Source organism: Dromaius novaehollandiae, chromosome 19 (assembly GCF_036370855.1).
Source record: "Dromaius novaehollandiae isolate bDroNov1 chromosome 19, bDroNov1.hap1, whole genome shotgun sequence".
Taxonomy (NCBI): Eukaryota; Metazoa; Chordata; class Aves; order Casuariiformes; family Dromaiidae; genus Dromaius; species Dromaius novaehollandiae.
The window spans coordinates 4,886,303-4,905,217 of record NC_088116.1 but is presented as its reverse complement, the minus strand read 5'-3'; the positions used below and the strand labels follow the sequence as shown (position 1 = coordinate 4,905,217).

At 40.5% G+C, this 18,915-nt stretch overlaps 1 protein-coding gene across 2 annotated transcripts in view; it reads left to right on the top strand.

Annotated features, from left to right (window-relative positions):
• The first annotated feature begins 8,885 nt into the window (after window positions 1-8,885).
• Window positions 8,886-18,915, top strand: part of TRPV3 (transient receptor potential cation channel subfamily V member 3) — a 24,053-nt gene continuing 14,023 nt past the window's right edge. For both annotated transcript variants that reach the window (XM_064523187.1, XM_026101449.2), the window contains exons 1-4: window positions 8,886-9,161; window positions 13,312-13,434; window positions 16,768-16,872; window positions 18,470-18,553. In XM_064523187.1, coding sequence (XP_064379257.1) covers window positions 13,316-13,434; window positions 16,768-16,872; window positions 18,470-18,553 — 308 coding nt within the window. In that variant the 5' untranslated portion in view covers window positions 8,886-9,161; window positions 13,312-13,315. The remainder of the gene's footprint in view (window positions 9,162-13,311; window positions 13,435-16,767; window positions 16,873-18,469; window positions 18,554-18,915) is intronic.

Sequence of the window (18,915 nt, the reverse complement as noted above, 5' to 3'; positions counted from 1 at the left end):
CTAGCCCAGTGCCACATCCATTCATTCCGATTCAGCTGGCCGTGTCTCTGTTTGCCACAATTTACTTCCTTCATCTGCTTTCCACCTAAGTGCAGAGGTTTGCCTCTGGAAAAGAAGGTGCGTCTCTGCTCTGGCAGATTGGGTGGGATGCCTGCGGGGAACACGCTGCTTCTGGATGGACAGAGAGCACAAAGACACGCTCTCGCGGTGGAGGACTGCAAGTAACCCCCAGGCAGAGAGCTGGCTTGCCAGGAAATATTCGTGCTTTAAGAATAGCTTACAGATGAGTGCGGATGTGTGTGTGATGGGAGATAATGAGAAGAGATGAGTTGGGCTAAGATGGGTTGGGCTACACTCCTTCAATAACTGAAAATGGGCAGATACGATCCCAGTATGTCAGAGCATTGCAACACCTGAGATGTGACCTGTGTCTAGCCTGCCACATGAGCTGAGCTGTCATGTCTTTCAAACTCTAGTAATTTCTGAATTAGCTGAGAAAAATATACACCCTGCCTGTAAGACCTGGAGCCGCACAGCCCATATTTCTGTCTGTGCTCACTGTGCCCTCCGCAACAACTGCTGCTGGTATCTAGATAACCCTTGTCCTAATTAAACACTAATGCTAATGCCTCCTTGTGCAACTCGCTGCTAGTTTGTGGTGGGGTCCGTGGCAGACTCCAGGGCCCACAGGAAGGCCCACAAGCCACGTGCAGGGATGCTACCCAGTCCCTCTGGGCTACCCCACAGCTAACCTGTCCCAGGAAAGTCCTTCTCCCTCTAACACCACTGCCCTGCTTTGCTGCCCCCATTCAGATTCATTAAGCAGAATCAGGTTTCTCTTTGCCAAATGACAGCTACTCCCATCATTTGTCTGTGGCAAATGTGTGTATCATACTAGCATGTTACTCAGCCAAGCATCTTTGCTGGAGTGCCCAATACTCCAAAATCCCCAAGGTGTGTGCCCAGTGAGCACTGCAGTGTTACAAAACACAGGGGATCCCACCAACCCCATAACCTTATGAGATAAAGCCAGTGGACTCAGGTTCTGGCGCTAGAGCTTTTCATGTCCCCATCAGTAGGAATTCTGTATATTTTAGAGAAAGCTGTTGTGGTAAATCTTCCAAGCCAAAAGAATTCATGTACATTAAAAATCCCAGATAAGCCATACTCAGAGCAACCCACTGGCAGCCAATGTGTTTGGATATATAATGCCAGCTTGTACTTTTTGCTGCATTAGAGACAATCCTCTTGTAGTAAAGGTTCTTGTGAGTCTTGCTCCGTTAGGCTACAGGCATGGATTTACTAGGGCCTAGGGGGAAGCTGTCTTTGCTGACACTGCTAGATGCAGCATGGGCATCCCAGGTCTTCTGATGTGGTTATAGGGCTCTGAAGTGCTTCCCGTCATGCAGACTGAGACTGAGATCACTTCTGATGCTGAATTAGTTTCCACAGAGACAATATGGATGCCCAGTTTCTCCTACATCTGACATTAAACTGTGCAAAGCACTTGGAAATTGACGGTGGAGAGCACCCTGTCTCCCTGGAAAGAAGGAGAAATCAACCAAATGACCTCCTGAGACTTCTATCTTTCTGGTGTGCTTGTGATTCTGCAGCAAAGCTACCTCATCATTAGTAACGCTTCCTGTTTCAACACACAGGTAATGAATGGACATGAGGAGACATGAACATTTACAGAATCGCTGTGGTTTTCAGAATCCATCATCATGCAGAACTATATTTCTCCATTGTTGTTGTAATGGACCTCTGTGAACATTTTAGTCATCTCAACGTTGACATGAAAACTCATCTTTCCTGGAATTGCCATGTCAGCCAGCTATGGAGTAGCCAGTGAGAGCAACTCCCAATTACAGGAACTGGAAGGAAGTATCCTACTCACTCAGCCAGTAAGAGCAGTTTTAAGCCACATCACCAAATGGAAGTCATTCATTTCCAACCTGACGTAGTAGGTTTAGCCCAGACAGTTCCTCATATTCCAAAGGAGAATGTGGATAGAGAACCACCCAGAGAAAAGGGATGGTGTCCTCAGTTGCTGTTAGAGGGAGAAAGCCAAAACTGTTTAACTGGTGTAGAGAAAGATATAGGGAGGTCATCAGTTCAATGTCCCTCATTACCAGAAGGATATTGAAAAGTGAAGTTCAGTGCTGGAAATGCATAGAGAGTTCTCAAAAGACTGATTTGCAAGGACAAGTGGCAGCAGTTAACTGTATCTTAGCTAAGCACTGAATAAGAGAAAATCTAAGCACTGACAAAGAGAGGAAATGATTTACATAATAAAAGGGGTTTTACTGAGAAAAATGGGTTGAAATTGAAACAGGGAAAATATATCCTGGAAAGATGATCTGTCTATGAAGAGTATATGATGTGTGTCTGCCCAAAGAACTCCCTTTGGAAACCCTGGAAGATTCAAACTTCAGCACATGTAAGCAAATACATTCAGTGCCATCATGACAGCAGCAACATGAGACCTGCAGGTTTCAACTCTCTTATTTTGGGGAAACCAAAGTATAAGAGGATTGATTTTGACTGGTAGATGGTCACCTTGAATTCTGCTTCACTTATTTCCCAGAGAGGTCATGATGGTAAGTGCAAAGAATCTGCAGGACTTTAATTTGTTATGGTTAGTGAGTGTCCCATATGCTGCTGTAGTTGATGCAGAATTTAGCTCCCAGTGTAGGACCTGATAGTGGGTGAATTTTGGTTGGCCTCAGATTTTTTTTCTAGCTCTAATCAGCTTTTTGTGGGGGGAAGGGAAAAGAAATGTTCCCCAGATTTAGATGGAGGAGACAGGTGACATTTTTTCCTTTTAGAAAAGGAGGCTTGATGCTCTTAAAACCAGATGACTGAGCTATAAATTCAACCTGAAACTATGATAATATTGAAGTGCCTCCCTGGATTTGACGATTACCCTCAAAAGGCTGCTTGAGTGAAAAAGTAGCAGAACAGACTTGGGCAAAAAAATGTAGTGCATGGGTGGGGCACACTCTGTACATGGTGTATTCCTTGAAGCATTTTTGTATTGCTTAATTCCTTTGCACTGCTAAGTGTTACCAGAAATTACACACCACAACTGAAGATTTACTAATGGTACAAACTCAGGCTGAGAACAACCCTGACCTAGTTGGGACTGTGGGTCTCAGAACAGCCAAGCAAAGTTTGTGCTTTGAAAGATCTGAAAGAAGTGTTACACGTTGATTCATGCAGGAGATATGGTGCCCTTCTGGGTGACCCTGAAGTCAGAGCCAATGGCCATAAAAACTGCCTATCTCATGGTCTTAAAACTGACTTTCTTTCTTCCTAAAATAGAAGCCTCGGAAGGTCACATATACACGTGAGCATCGTCCGCTGACCGCACACAGCCTGTGACCTGCAGCGCCAGCAGATGGTACATGCAGGACAGGCACAAGGAAAAGTGCCCAACACCGCACCGATGGATGGAGTGACAACTGGCAAGGGTCCTTGTAGGTCTGCATGGTTAGTCTGTGCCCTGGGAATGGCAGGGAGCACTACCAGCAGCACAGATACGAGACAAAAGACAGGAAAAGAGTGACAGAGTCATTCTTCCCATCATTTATTATTACCTGGTGTTTATGCAGTCTCCTGTAATTTTGCCAAGAGAGGGGTTAACTATGACCTGAAGGCAAATGCTGGTGCCACTAACACAGAGCAGTTTTTTACTACACTGATTTCAACCAATTCATGACTGAGCAACTCCCTGCGTAGGGAAGTAGCTACAGGTGTCTACACTCAGTGCAGGAATTGGAGCGATTCAGGTGGAGATGACTGCATTAGCAGGTGGAGAAGGAGTATAAAAAGGGAGAAAGGGAACTTGTCCTTCTTCTTTGGGAATGGGGGAATGGGTAGAAGCTGGGATGTAGGATCAGACTCTCTTCTTTTTTTCTGTGTATTAGAATAGTCTCTGTGAGCTCTAGCCATGAATCAGGGTACTGCTATGCTGAGTGCTGTGCAAATACAAAATAGAAATGTCCTTCTTCCCAAAGCTAGCAGCTTAGCTATGATAGACAAGACAACAACAAATTAGAGTCAGGCTGAGGAGTGTCATGGGCAGTATTGCTCATTGGAATAGCCAGGAGTTTCAGGGCATCAGAACTGCACCTGGAGGAATCTGCTTGAATTGAGTCTAGAAGATTCAGCTATTGTGTACAGCAAAATAATTAAGGTGTCTGGCTGCTGGGTAATTTTGACAGTCCCAAGAGTGGTGCTGTTCCTTCAGTGTACCAGGCTCATCTCTTTTGCTTCCCCTGAGGAAAAAAGGGACAACAAATAAGCTGCATGCATGGTGACATAGTTGCAGAGAAGATGCTCATGATGGAGGGAGACTGCAATAACACTTCTCAGTCCTCTGGTGAATATGACTGCTATTCCATGACAGGAATCCCTAAGGAATTAAAAAAATCCAGGTATGAATGTTAAGCAAATGTGCATGATTATATTGCTAAAGAGGCTGACTTTCCCCTGGAGTCTGGACTGTACCAGCTGTCAGGTGATATCCCAGTATTTTCCTGGAAGGATTTTCCCCCAGGCAGTCTCTTGTTAAGCGATAGCAAATATGTACAGCCTAATACATATCTCTACTGCTCAGCTGTACACAATAATCTCTTATCTCACAGTGTGCCTAATACTTAAATATTTGCAAGTGCCATTCAGTTGTCTGGATGGGGGTGAAAAGCTCTTCATACAGGTGTAGCAGTTCACAGATATAATCTTATAATGAGTTTAACTTTAAGAGTGGAGGAATTGGGGAGATAGCGTTACTGAAGCTGGGTACTTAATGCACAGTCAGGAATACACTATTTAATTCTGCTAGCTGCAGTCTCTGCGTCTGAAAATGTGTTTTCAACTAGTTGCTTGGCATATTGCACAGTGTACATGTCTGAAAGTGTTATCACTGTAAAAACAAATTCAGCCCAGAATTCAGCTGTTCCTCAAAGTCCCTTATCTTCCACACTTCAGAGTGAAAATAGCTAAACAAAGTGTGAATTTCAGCAACATCTGGAAAACGAGGAATGATTTGGTTAAAAAGTCAGGTACAATTATTAAAAAAAATCATTTATAGAACTGAGTAAAAATGGTCATATTGCTAAAATAGTAGTTGCTAAGGGGAAGTTTTCTGCCTAGGACAACACTTGTATGAATTACTGTGAAAATGGAAAAGCAATCTTTAAACAGCAACATGCATCTCTGAGTTCAGGTAGAATTTTGTATGATTAGACTTTCATTTTTTTTGCAGTAGGAGAAATTGAAAGAGATAGTAACACTGATCTGTTAAGCAACAGTTATTTCATCATTTTTTCCTTATACAGTTTGTGTAAAATGCCCTGTGAAGGAAAATGTTAAGGATCAAGGTCAATTTGTTGATTTAAGATGTATAGACAGGTATCTTTTTTTTTTTTTTTTCCTGCTGCTATGTTTTTCTGGTGGCATAAGAAGGTCTGTTGCAAGGGAGACAACTGGCTGCTTTTATCGTGGTTAACTGAAGAGGAATGAATAACATGAATCCTCTTAATACTGGGTACTGGACATATATGAAGAAAATCTGACTCCTAAAATCAGGAGTTCAATGTTAGAAAGCAAGCCCATAAGATTGGGAAAGCTCTGCCTTGCTGCATTTCCTGTGGAATGGTTTCTTTGTTCACACTCTCTTAAAGCACACTGCCAACAGCAGAGCACTCTTTCCGTGCCCTAGTCAGGGTAGCACAGCAGCACGCTGTTGTGACCTTCCTTTCCTCTCCCACCTTCTTCCCTCCTTATACCTGGTTTCAAGTTACCTGGAAAAATCTATGGGAAAATGGTAGTATCTTACGCTGCTTTTCAGACCCTACTGAAGTACATCTTTATGTGGTTCTTCAGCATAAACTATGCTACTAACATCAAATGCATAAGCATTCTTTAAAACCAGTCTGTATGTGATCTCTTGTGGATTCTGCCCACATCAAAACAATGATTCTGAATTCTTTTCTACAGAAATGAAGAGAATTTAAATGCACTTTTTCAACAGTGAAAAATCATGAAGTCTCTTGTGAATCAATTAAACATTAAGCTCAGGGGAACTGATCAGGGCTGATACTGGTGGTTGGCATGTACAGTGTTTTAATACTTAAGCTTTGGAGTTTGAGGACGGGAATGCTGACAATAAGTAACTTACAATTATTCTTGCTGTTACTCATTAATGTTAAAAATGCTTTTTAGACAATGGCTTTTCCTCTTAGTGAGTCCCTGTTGGAGTAGCAAAAATCAGAGAATTAAATATAACATCTGAATAACTTCCTAATGTGAGTTTGACTCTGATCATGTCACGTAACAGCAGAACAGAAAAGGCAGCTCTGACTCCCTGATGTCAGATGGCAGATCTCCAAATGCTCAATCCCTCCCATCTGGGGCTTCCTTCATCTTGTTCATTTTAGTTTCTAGCAAGTCTAGCACTTGTTAGAAAAACAAAATAATGAATGCCAAATAGGATGCATATGTGCTGCTTACTGGTACCACACAGACTATCCAAAGCTAACATTTTCAAGTAATTTTTCATAGGAGATCTGTGCCTGGGTATTAATGTTCCTGACCTTTATGGCATCTCTGTTAGTAACTGGTAAAAAGCAGCATAACATTATTGTTTGAGGCCCTTTTGACATTGAACCAGCTGGTAACTGTTGTAAAACTCTGTAGAAAGGTCTACACAGCCATGATACAACCTGTTGCAAAACCCTCTATGGCTTCTGAAAAATGCTAGCCTTGTCAGAAATCTCTGGGTGGAACAGGTCTGGGAACATAAAGGTTAAGTGGGTTAATGATTAAAACCATAAGAAAATGTTTGCACAGATGTGACTTACTGTAGTTCTGCCTCTCATTTCCTGCCTCTTAAGTCTGCCCTTAAAAATAACTCAGTTCAAGCTCACAACACCTATCTCTAATGTGTGCCATTCTTATCTGTTTTCAGGAGGATTAGCTAGAAACAGTCTGGGCTCATGTTTCCTAAATCTGACAATTGCACGGAAAAGGCCACGCTTAGGTATAGCAAGTCAAGGCTGTCCTCGTAATGGAATGAGAAGCTGTTAAAACAGATCAGGCGGGATGAAGTGTAATTTCCAAGCACGTGAACTGTTACAGCTCTTGTAATCCTCTGCACCTTTTCCTAGGCAGGTTTGATGCAGCGGTCTGACTCTCTTGCTGTAGCTTGTCCTGGTTTTTCTTTTTGGATATCTGGCACTACATTATAAGTTACCACGCTGCTCGGTCCTGTATTCTGCTAAGCCATGCGGATCTGGGTCCTTTCAGATCTAGCTGCTTTCTGAGTTCAAGGTACTGCTTGCTGACAAATGCATTTTCTCTCTCTTTACCAGAGGAATTTCTTAACCAGTCTGTTACTGTGGTTTAGATGCGAGTTAAAGCAAGAGTCCTCAAATGCACCTTCACACAGTTAATCTAACTTTGCCTGTTTTCACATGTGACTCTCCCACCTCAGAATGACTTCAATTAAACAGTCTTCTCTTGCAGTTTGCATGGACAGCTAAGTCAATCATCTCCCAGGCAAGCTTAAATGTCAATATTCAGCCCTTATTCCAGGTGGGTAGACCAGCACCTGGGGGGCTATCAAAGCAGCTGTCTCAATATTGTAGTATATTAGCTTAGGCACAGTCACTGGACAAGGTGTGAACCACCTTCCTGGTGCAGGGTTTGGAGTACATCATCATAAATTTGCCTCAGGCAAAGCTGGATGTGTGCTCAGCACATCCAACCAAGGTCTTGCAGGGCAAAATCAAGCTGGCCTAGGCACAGCCCGTTTCACCACGCTGCTTATGGGAAGCTAATTCACTTCCAGAGACAGGGCAGTGCTCCCTGGTATTTCACACAGTAGATTTGACCTTGATTTGAGGCAAATTTAATGCTCAGCAGTCTTCTTTAAAGAGATCTACTTGATGAACAGGAGGGGTTTGCCTACAGTTTGCAGATATATTTTAAAGCCATGTTCTTCAGGTTTCAAATATTTGATTCCAGGTCTTAACATCCTAAGCTGTATTATGCTTTGCTTTCCAAATTCTCTATCCACCTTCCACCAAACTCCCCCCAAATTTGATGCTTTCTTCCCTTGTCTATAGCCTGAGGAAGCTTTCTGTTTAGCTGATGTGCATAAATCCCCTTAAATCCACTTATTTAAAATCTGTAAAGGAGAGAACAGTAGCCATAAGAATATCTCTTAGGCATCGCTACAAAGATGTGGAAGTTTTAAACATGCTGTTTCTAGAGATAAAGGAAAAACTCTATCCAGCATGTCCCATAAAGAAGTCTGTATTAGCAGCTGCTCAAGAGCTCAAAATGAGCAAAGCTGAAAAATGCCAATTCCTGTAGACAGCACAGCAAGAAATAACACCAGTGCTGTTTATGTGCAACATGCCCGTTTGTATCCTTGCAGAGCCTAAAAGTACATGTTCATCAAAAACTAGACAGGGAAAGATGTAAAGACATCCACTGGGTTTTCACTGCCGTTATCACTGTGAAAATGTAACATTTTCTAAGCCCATTTCTATTTTCTCAATAATAGCAAATATTTCTGCTTTCTGGCACACTTACCATGATCTTTTTCTCATTTTTACCTTGTGCTTTCTGAAAGGTACTGTAACATAAAATAAACTAAGCATGACGTAAAGGGATGTCATTTGCAACCCAAATGTGTGTGCATAACCATTTTCTTTTGAAAACAGTAAGTAAACTGCAGAGGGCTGTGATTGCTTTAGATACTCTACTGCTGCCATTAAATCATCCTTAAGCGACTCAGCTTTAGTAACACTTTGGTATATAATTATTGCTTGCATATGTGTCATCCCAGTTTGGCAGCTATGAAGTAAAGAGTTTGTTGTCTAGCAAGTTTCTCTCAGCTCCCTAATTTACGGTGTAACAAATCCTGTAAGGCTGCAGTACTCCGGCACTGTACTGCTCTGGGCTTTCCATCGGCCGAGAAAACCGGCAGGCCGAAGGAGGGTGTTTTTGCGTTTTTCACATAGTTTTGAGCCTGATTATAGCTTTACTCATTTGGCAGATTAGTGTCTTTGGATGTTGCCGCAGCGTCAGCGGGATCCTACAGTTCTGAGGTGCTTCTTTTACACCTGAATGCAAGTTTCATCAGCGTGGTAAGTTGTCTGAGCACTGCTGTGAGTGTTTGGTGTAGGTGCGATGCTCTTATGGAGAGTGAAATCTTCAAAAGACAAAGACTAAACCTCTCTTTCAACTGGAGAAGGCTGTTCTTTTGTACTTCTTGCTGTTTTTCTAGTTTATTAATCTTTCTCCTGAGTTGTGTCACATTGACTCCTTGGGCATTCAGAAGTGAAGAAAAAGATAAAATCAATTTCGTTTGTATTTTTCAACTTCATGCACTGTAGCATTTCTTAATTTCTGTGCTAAGGGGATCCAAAATATACTGTCATACAACCTAAACTTCAATATTTTCACCTCCTGTTGAAAGTCTCAGTTCCTGTATCAAAAGTAAAATACCTGGCCGGGTGGAACAATCTTTATTTCAACTCATCAGAATGTCGTCTTTTTGTCTAATATGGGCATAGGCAGGTGAATAACATTTTCCTCAGGGAAGAAAGGTTGCTCTTCACAGAGATCTTTTTTAATTCCTCTTTAAAAAAGCCTTTCTAGAAAGGAACAAATTTCTCACCAAGAAGAAAATGACTCTTAGATAGCACCTAATCTCCACTACAGCCTCTCAAAAGTTTGAAAATCTTACTGAAAGATGAAACTCTTTTTCTATCACGAGTACCTTTCTCCTGATAAGAGTCATACCATATCAAAAATAATACACAAAAGCCAAAATGGAGTTTTATCGTCTTTCCCCTGGGGGAGGGGATATTTTTTCTATGAGCTAGTAAGAATTAGCTTGTAGGTGCTGGAAAGGGTGGTCTGTGCTGTGGATGTTCGGAGGAGCCTGTGAATTAAACAACTATTAGTAGTCACTTCTGCTCCTCTGCCCCTAAGGAAGTAGCTTGTACCGTGACAGCACAGCTGAGTGTTTCTTGTCATTTGTATGATTCTCTCTTTAGCCACTGTGTTCGTGCTATCATTGATCTATAGAGATACAAATATGTATGATTTTTCTTGGTCTCAGATAAGCATGAGGAGTTTGTGATAGTGCAAAAAGTACCACTTGCTGTAAGAGTGGCACAGTCCCATTCACCATCACAGATAAATGGCCTTTTCTTATCCCCACCACACTGCAAGTGAGATACTAAGTCCTCAGTGTACTCACTGTCCCCTCCAAATTAATTCTTAATACTATAAATCAACATATTTTTGTCTCCTTGCCCACTGCAAGTAAACCTTGTCTCAGGTGGCCTGAAGGTAACAATTAACTAGATAATGAGAGTGAAAAGTAGTTACACCAAAGAAGGCAGTCCATATCAGGTTGTGCAAGCTGCACAACATATGATTTGACATTCTCTGGATGGTTGCACTATTTTACTCTATATACTATAGATTAGTGATAATGCAGGGGGAGATCTCAGAAGATGATGGAAGCAGTTGGTCATTAAACTAACGAGACAGAGGGAAGAAGCTGATAAGCATAAAAGCTCCATTAACTTCCATGAGATTTGCATGGATAAAGCTAGAACAAGAAGTGAGCTCCGTAGGCCATACTGTCAAAAGCCTTGCCTTGGTTTTCATCTGAGCATGCAATTAATTGTGATTACAAATGAGAAACAGATGCTACCTCAGCACAGTAGCAAGGTCCTTCTTCCACTGTGCCTGCAGTTATTTACTTGTGCAGACTTGAGATCTCATTTAAAATAGTCTCTGTGGCTGCAACTACACAGTCCAGTCTCCCAAGTGCCTTTGAAAGCTGTAGTCCATGTATGCAAAAATGAATCTTTCCTCTTTTTCCTTCCCAGATTGTTTCCTTGAATCACTGATGGTTCGGTAGTCTTTCATTACACAGTACAACCTCAGTGCTCTAACATTATATCTCCTAAACCACCTCGCCTTCTCTTAAGCCATTGCTAAAACCTCTTCTGTGAAAACTGGTTGCAGACAGGGCTTAATCTTGCTCTCCTGCAGCTGGCCCATGCCGAAGCATGGTGTATCTGAGCAGCTCTGGCATCGCTCACAAATGAGCGGCTCTTCCCTATGTCCCTTGTATGCTTTACTGACGTCAGCCTCAGTTTTTATTTTCTCCAGCTCTTCCTAGCACACTCTGACTTCTCCAACTCGCACGCATGCTGGCTGTGCCAATCTTAGCTCAGCAACTCCTTTCGCACAGCCTCCTGTTTGACCTGCTCTTCTACCTCTTGGTCTGTTTCCAGCTGTTCTCTTTCTCTAAAGTCACTGCTTTTGTGATAGTATTTAATGCCAGTCTCTGTCTTATTTTACTCCCCTTATATTTGATTTATTCAAGTATCTCATTTATCTCTTCCTCTGGATGGGAACCATGTTTTTAATGCACTTGTAAGCTGCAGTGTATTCTTATGGCACTCTGTAAGAAATAAATAGCAGAATTATTTGTCAACTAAACAAGTCAGAAGTAATTTGTTTTAGCTGCATTTTAATAACTGATACAACATGTCTGCAGATCTACAGTACTGCATTTTTCAAAGGCATGGACAAAACTATTTACTACCTCAAATTATGTAATATCCAAGTTTTGTTCTTTTGTACACTTACTTCAGTGAATAAGTGTCCTTTGCTTGCAAGTGTATAAAGTAACATCAGATTTGCCCTTTCTGAATTATTTCTGAGTGTTGTGATATGAATTCTCAAGAAATGCATCCAAATTATGCAGGATTCTGAGTTGCACTGGTGTGATTTCACATTTGTCATGTAAAAATGTCTACCAATGGTAGAAAAGACAGTAACATTTTATTTTTGATATGTTCATTTTTTAAACAAAGCCCTCCAAGATAAAGGGTACTTTCCAGTATTTCAGATTTCTCCTCTGTTCCTGTTAGTTACAAGAAATTACAACTGCATTTACAGGTGTTTGAGCCTTGCAAACTCTCAATTCTCTATCCTTGGGATGGAAAATCTTCCTATATTTAAACAATTGTTGTATACACACTAATGGATTTTCATTCAAATATCAATGTATTCCACGTGTCCATTTCTTCTCTAACACCAGCAGTCATGTGTGTTCAAACACACTCCACAGTCTGCTTTCTGCATCTTGTTATTCCCATAATGAACAAATTCTAGTTGACAACATTGTCACAGGAATGTAAAAATTTCTTTGTACATTTGTCACATTAAGGAAAGTGGAGAAGGGAGGGGAAAAATCATTTTGTTCAAACCTGCAGGCTGTGATTATTGTAAGTCCTTGGTTATGGAGAGCACTTCCCCGATTTGCTTGCCAATGCATCCATGACCTCATAAAACTTGCTATTTCTACATGCAATGAATTTTAAAGGATCTTGAATTTGCTCTCTTGCTTTTCAGTTATCCTTGGTGATTTAAAATGATGCCCTTAAGTATTATATTGAGAAATAGGAAGATAATTATTCATTATTACTTACAGAATTCATGCTGTGAGTGTTCATAGGCAGATACATGCATTAAGGTCCTTTTGTGTCACATGCTGGCGTTTGTTCACATTTAATAGAGTCATGATTTTTCTTTTTCCTGAAGAAATGTGAAGAAGTGTCACCAGGACACAAAAGTCCTTGGCGTGATCCATGTTATAGTTTGTTTTCAGCTAAGCTCTGCCTGGGGTTAGTATTCGGACTGTCTGTTGCTTCCGTTATTCCTACATATTGAAAAACTTCAGGGCTTTTTCTGTGCTCACTGTGCTTTGTGTCTGAAACCTTCCTTCACACATTGTGTGTGTTGCAGCAGATGTTCCCGGAATTTACCAGTTTCCTAAAGTTATCTTGGATAAGAAAGAACGGATTCCTTAGATTAACTGCAGAGATGCCCAAACTTTGGGGCTACTTATAAAAGTCATTCTGCTCTTTTTGTTTCTCTAAATAACAGATACTGTCATTGTGATTGATGGGCTCCCTTCAGTTTAATTTAGGTGCATGTTTGAAGTTATGGTTCTCCTGGATTTATGGTATCTCTCTTTATGCCACTTTTGTTAGAATGTAATTTAATCAGTCATGAATATAACCTTCCAACCTTGACACACAAAACAGTATGTATGTGCTTAACTGAAAATGAAAAACTTTGAGGGGGGGAAAAAAGTCAAGATTTGTGTGCTTACATGTGAAGAGAGTGGAAATAGGCAATTTGGTCACCATGCTTTCTTCAAATGAACAGGGAGTTGAATAACTGTAAATCTATCTACTGCAGAAACATGATTAAAGATAACAAAGAAATTATTCCCCTAATGGGCAAGAAAGCAAATCCGTCTGGTATCTCCACTTCAAACCAGCAAGAGAAAAAGCCAACTGAAAGCACTCCCACAAAGAAAAGGTAGGACTTCAGCTTAGTCTAAAATAATAAAACTACCTCTTTTATCCCCTTTAGTAGATGTTAGCACTGAAATATCACTAACAACTTTTTTCATGTAGTGTATATGAATGAGATGGGCCTGATGAATACAAGGTGCCCTAAAAAATAGTGTGCTTATGCTGTTAAGTGGAAGATTATACTGGTAGTTCGGTAGATGTATAGTGTGTTCACTTTAACGGGACAAAGACTTAATCCCTATCCCAGAGGTATTATACTCATGCACCAGTCTTAAGCTTGTGTCTCATGTCAGCTGGGCATTCTTCATCTACTCTTTGCGTCTGTATGAGCCTACAAGAACATGGTCTAACAATGGTCAGCATTTTAAGAGAAAGTGGAGAGATCTTTTCAAAGAGATCACACGGCAAGGTACTCTGGCTTTTAAATAAGAGATGCTGACCTGGAAACAGGGGAATATTTCAAATTTAGCCTCACATGGGAGCGTGACAGATATTGGAGAGGCAGAGGTAAAATTAAAAGATGAGGGCTGGCAGAGCAGGCGGTTGGAGAAGTCCCATCACAGACAGAAACCTGAATTCACTCTATTTTTCATGATTCTGGTTAATGAGTTTTCTCAACTATTTTATTTTATAGAATAAAATATTCATTTTCATGTATAATTTATGCTGTAGAATTAAGATGTGGATTAAAGGTTTGTATTTAATATGAATAGGGAAATATAAGTAGTCATTCATCTCTGATAGTTACTGTAGAGTGAGCATGGATTTTCATTCATAAACTTTTCACTCCATGGCTAATCACTAGTTATTATAGCAATTTTTGAAACTCTCAAGGCCCAGGGAACTGTGGCTGTTCTGACATTTATAATTCTTAATAATCTACAGAAATGATGTAATTAGTTATTTGAGACCCACTGCCTGGGTGGCCCAATTTCTCCTTCTGTCATTAAGTTCAAAAAGAAGTTCTTCATTTGTATCATCACAGTAGTTGTAAAAGGGTGAGACAAGGTGTCTGAACAGCTCACAATATACGTAGTACTTCAAAAAGAGGCAATTCCATGGAAGATTGTCTAGTTACAGCAAATACTGACAAATATTGCCCTTCGGTTACTTAAGCTCCTCTCTTCCATTCAGTTTTGTGGCATCAATAACAGTAACCTAGGGGTTTTTCCCATCTCGCACCTGAGAGCTCAGGTTGTGGCAGACAACATTCCTGTAATATAGGGGATGAAGATCATGTGAATTTTAATACAGAGGCTTAACATGTTCTATTAATTATATGTTTCTATGCTGCTGTCCTTCTGTTGCTTCCTTCTGGTGTACTGTACCACTAAGCAGCTAGTACACGTCCATGGGTGGCATTTCTAACTTGTCAAAGGTGCTGGCAATATGTACTTTATGAAGACAATGACTTCTCCCTTCTTGAAGCCCCTGGTATTCGGGTGAACTAACAGCATATAATCAAGTTCAGGAAAACCGACAGGCAGGCTGGGAGGAGTGTTGCCAATGTTGTCAGAGCCTGATCGTGTCTGTGGGCAGTGTTCCTGACAGTGAGCACCGTGGCCACGTAAGCACTTCGGTATTTGGCAATTGTCCACTTGTTTTGCACGGTGTTTTTTTTTTTCTTTCTCCACCTGTAGTATCCCCAGATAAGCTACATGCTGGGATAGGTTAGGTTTGTCAGCCTCCAAAATAGGGCCCATTTCATAGCTGCTATAAATCCATTGAATACCAAATTCTTCAGCATGAAGGCACTTTTGGGAGAGCAGAAACTGCTCTCAGGGACATCAGCTGGTGGCATGCACTTCCCTTCCAGTGCTGAGCCAAGGGCAGGGGAGAGGGTCCTCAAAGCCTCAAGTGTGGCACTTCTCCAGGCTTTCTTCACTGTGGCCACCAAAAGCTGTTTGCCTGTTGGGGTAGATCCTGTGCGTCATAGGGAATGCAAAAAAACAGGATGGACCCATGTTTTTTTCCGATCCTCCTTAGTCTCTGTGCTAAATTCAGATCCCAAAGAAGCAACAGTGATTTGCAGCAGCTGTGAATCTGGCAAGCGTGGTATAAGTAATGGCAACGGTCCTGTTTCTGTCTAGGTCTTTCTTATACTGTAAAGAGCACTTCCCTGCCTAAGTAATTGCAGGGACACAGTCCTGCTAACCAGAAGTGGCATTTTATTTGCTGCATGCTTAGAATACATTCACAGGCACATCTCAAATGTTAAAAGGTCATAAATTTAAACATCTACACACCGTGAATTAACACTTGGATCACCAAGACATTGGAAAATGAGAGGGATGTTAGACTGTGCTATTTTTAGCAGACATCAACAGGTTGTTCAGTAGTATTCTAATAACATGATGCATTTTAACATCAATATGTGTGCTTTCATTCCACTGGATTCTTTGGGCGTGAGGAGAGTGCAGGTAAAAGAAAGGAAGAAATATCCCACTGTCTAAACTACAAATATTAGGTGATTTGAAATATTTGCCAGCTGATTACTGGAACATTTTAGAAGTATAAGATAGATTCTAAACTATAGGCCATGTGGGAATCACTGTATTCACCGCTGAAACTCCCGTGTCTTAGGTGAAATGTCACAATGGCTTAATGAGACCTAGTAATCTCGAGCCATCGACTTTCCCTCCAAACTCCACAGGCTTTTAAAGGGTTAAATCTTACTATTTTTCTCATGCTCCTTTTCCCTGTGTTGTTTCACTTTTTTCTTTTCCCTATAAATAGCTGTCCGTTAGCTAGATATAGTTAAATGTCATGCTCTGACTGGCGAGATTACAAATTCAGTCCTGGAGGGTGGAAATGTCTTATGCCATTTAACATGTGACCTTTCCAGCTTTCTGATTTAGTGTTTATCACTGCTGATGGTCTTTGAATGATCCATCTTGCTGGTTCCTAGCTGGACATATAGGGGCTAGAATGCAGTAGATTTAAAAGCATATGCATATGTATGTGTGCACACATACATGTATGGCTGTTCAATAAATGGCTGGTGTTGCATTTAGCTATTTGCACAGAGGTTGGATGCAAGGTTGTTTTTAGACTGCTAGGGTGGTTGCTTAGACATGTCAGGATCTGATGCTGTGTCTCCTAAAAATATCTCAGGATCTTTTGCCCATCTGCCAGCACAAAAGTGCTGGGCATGATGTTTGAGGCTGGGATTCCCCCAGGGAAAAGCAGATAAGCCTCTATTCCAGCATTTTATTAGATATGATGCCAGAAAATATAAACTGTCAAGCTTGTCCAAGGCATGTATGTATATTGCTTTGTTTATGTTATGGTGGTTTGCCTTTTTACTAACAATTTTTTAATGCAATGTGTTCAACAGTTCCCACTTTTTTCTAGAGATTGATGGTTTTGAAAGCAATGCAACTCCAAATAATACATCTCCCCCTGTGTTTTCAAAACCCATGGATTCAAATATTCGTCCATGGTAAGTTAGATGCATATGCAATAGTCATATTGCAAATATAGCTACTTTCTTTTCAGCATTTACTCCTCATTTCTCCCTGTGCTTCAGAACTAAAATTTCAGGTGGCTTTTCATAGCTTTTGGTTACATCAGAGACAGAACTCTGGATGTCAGTTGTTGCCAGATGACTTATCTTTATTGCTGTCATTTAGTCTGAATAAATTAGGCCTCAAATTAGAATAAATTTAAAATCAATACTTTCTATTTTGGTGAGTTTTTTTCCTTAGCCCCTGTTTGTGATATAGTAGGAGGAAATCCACTTACCCATTTATGTATTTTCTGCTGCAAAACCAGCATGAAGACCACAGCCTAATTTAGCAAGCCCTGTTCCCAGCTGTGTGCCGGCATCCTCCCTCTGTTGCTCATCAACAATCAAACAATAGGAAGATGCTGAGTATGAGATATTTAAAGACAGACATTTATGCTCAATGAATAGAGAATAATTATGACTGGGAAGAATGCACTTAATTTTTAAAATGTGGAGAGGTACTAAAAGCCAATAATTATGAATAAGAGAAATATGCCTCAAATCTAGCATAAGCCCAGAATGGCCGGATGTTTTTGTCTGGGTGTTTGGTCAACTATGTGGAATTAGCTGACAATCCTGTTTAGGTTTCAGAAAGGTATCCAAATATCTTCTCATTCAGAGCCAGACCTGCAGACCCGACACACACATTGTCACCAGATTCCTCACGGTTTTCTGCAGAGAAGTGATGGACTGAATAAGAATGGATTCTGAGCTACCAGCCTTATTTCAAAGCGGTGGGAATATCTGCAGAGCAGTGCAGAATCTCTGCATTACTGTCCGTGTACCCATTTTATCAATAATAGTTCAGTCTCCCATGTCATAACCTGAAGTTGTTCATAAAATATAAACCTTATAGAAAACCAAAATACAAGTAAGAAAAATTACCATCAATTCATCTTTAAGTCAGATCTGCATTCAGAAATATCTGGAAGAGGGTGTACAGTAATTACAGAATACCAATACCACTGGAATACTTTAAATTTATTACCTAAATATGTATTTAGGGCCCAGTTGCAGTTTCTTTTAGCTGAAGCTTCCATTCTAGTCAGCTGCCAAATTCCTCTTCAGTTACCTACAGTGTACTGTGTAGTAAATCTTTAGGTATATCCCTTTCATTGGGTGTTTGCAACCCATGCACAGTAACTGCTTCAATATTTGTTTTGTGGTAGATGACAAATTCAGCATGCAAAAAGGAAGAACATAATCTTTGTATTCAGGGAGATGCATAAAAAGGAGTGAATTTAAAAAAAAAAACCCCACAACTTCAGGATCTGTAATGAAATAACATAGAAATACACAAAATAGGTTGCCTTCCTAATGATTTTTAATATAATAAAATCCTGCGAGTCTTCTCCTTTTTATCACTTTTTAAAAATACACAGGGGAGATAAAATGATGGAATTAAACATGTGAAATTAGATTAATTTCAGCTTTACTGTAGATACTGCTTCCTTGTATTGACTGTTTCTTCATGCAATTTGCCAAAATGTCTGCCTGACTTAGCACTTATCCTTTTTTGTACTACTTTTAGTGCATCTGGAAATGGGGAGGATATGGATTCCCCACAGTCTCTCCAGGATGATGCGACTGAATACAGCCCTAATGTGGAGAGCTGGTGAGTGGAGACGTGAAGTGTTTCTTAGTGCATTTGCTATGGATTAAGTATATGGTAGGGTAGGTATTACTGATTTTTACCTGCCATTATTTAGAAATAAGATCATATGTATGTATACATTTCTGAATCTTCAGTAATTAAACTAAGAAATTATGTCAAGCATCCTAACACTAAATATGAGATTTGAGAAAAGCAGAGGTTAGAGTTGTTTAAGTTTCACTGAAGACAGCGCAACACCTAAACACCACACACAAGGCATGAGCACATGCTCAAATATCAATATTCTTTAGCAGCAATACAGCACTTCCTTACTTCGAAAGCACACTCTTCTAAATATAAAGAATATTTATTTTAGAGGTGAA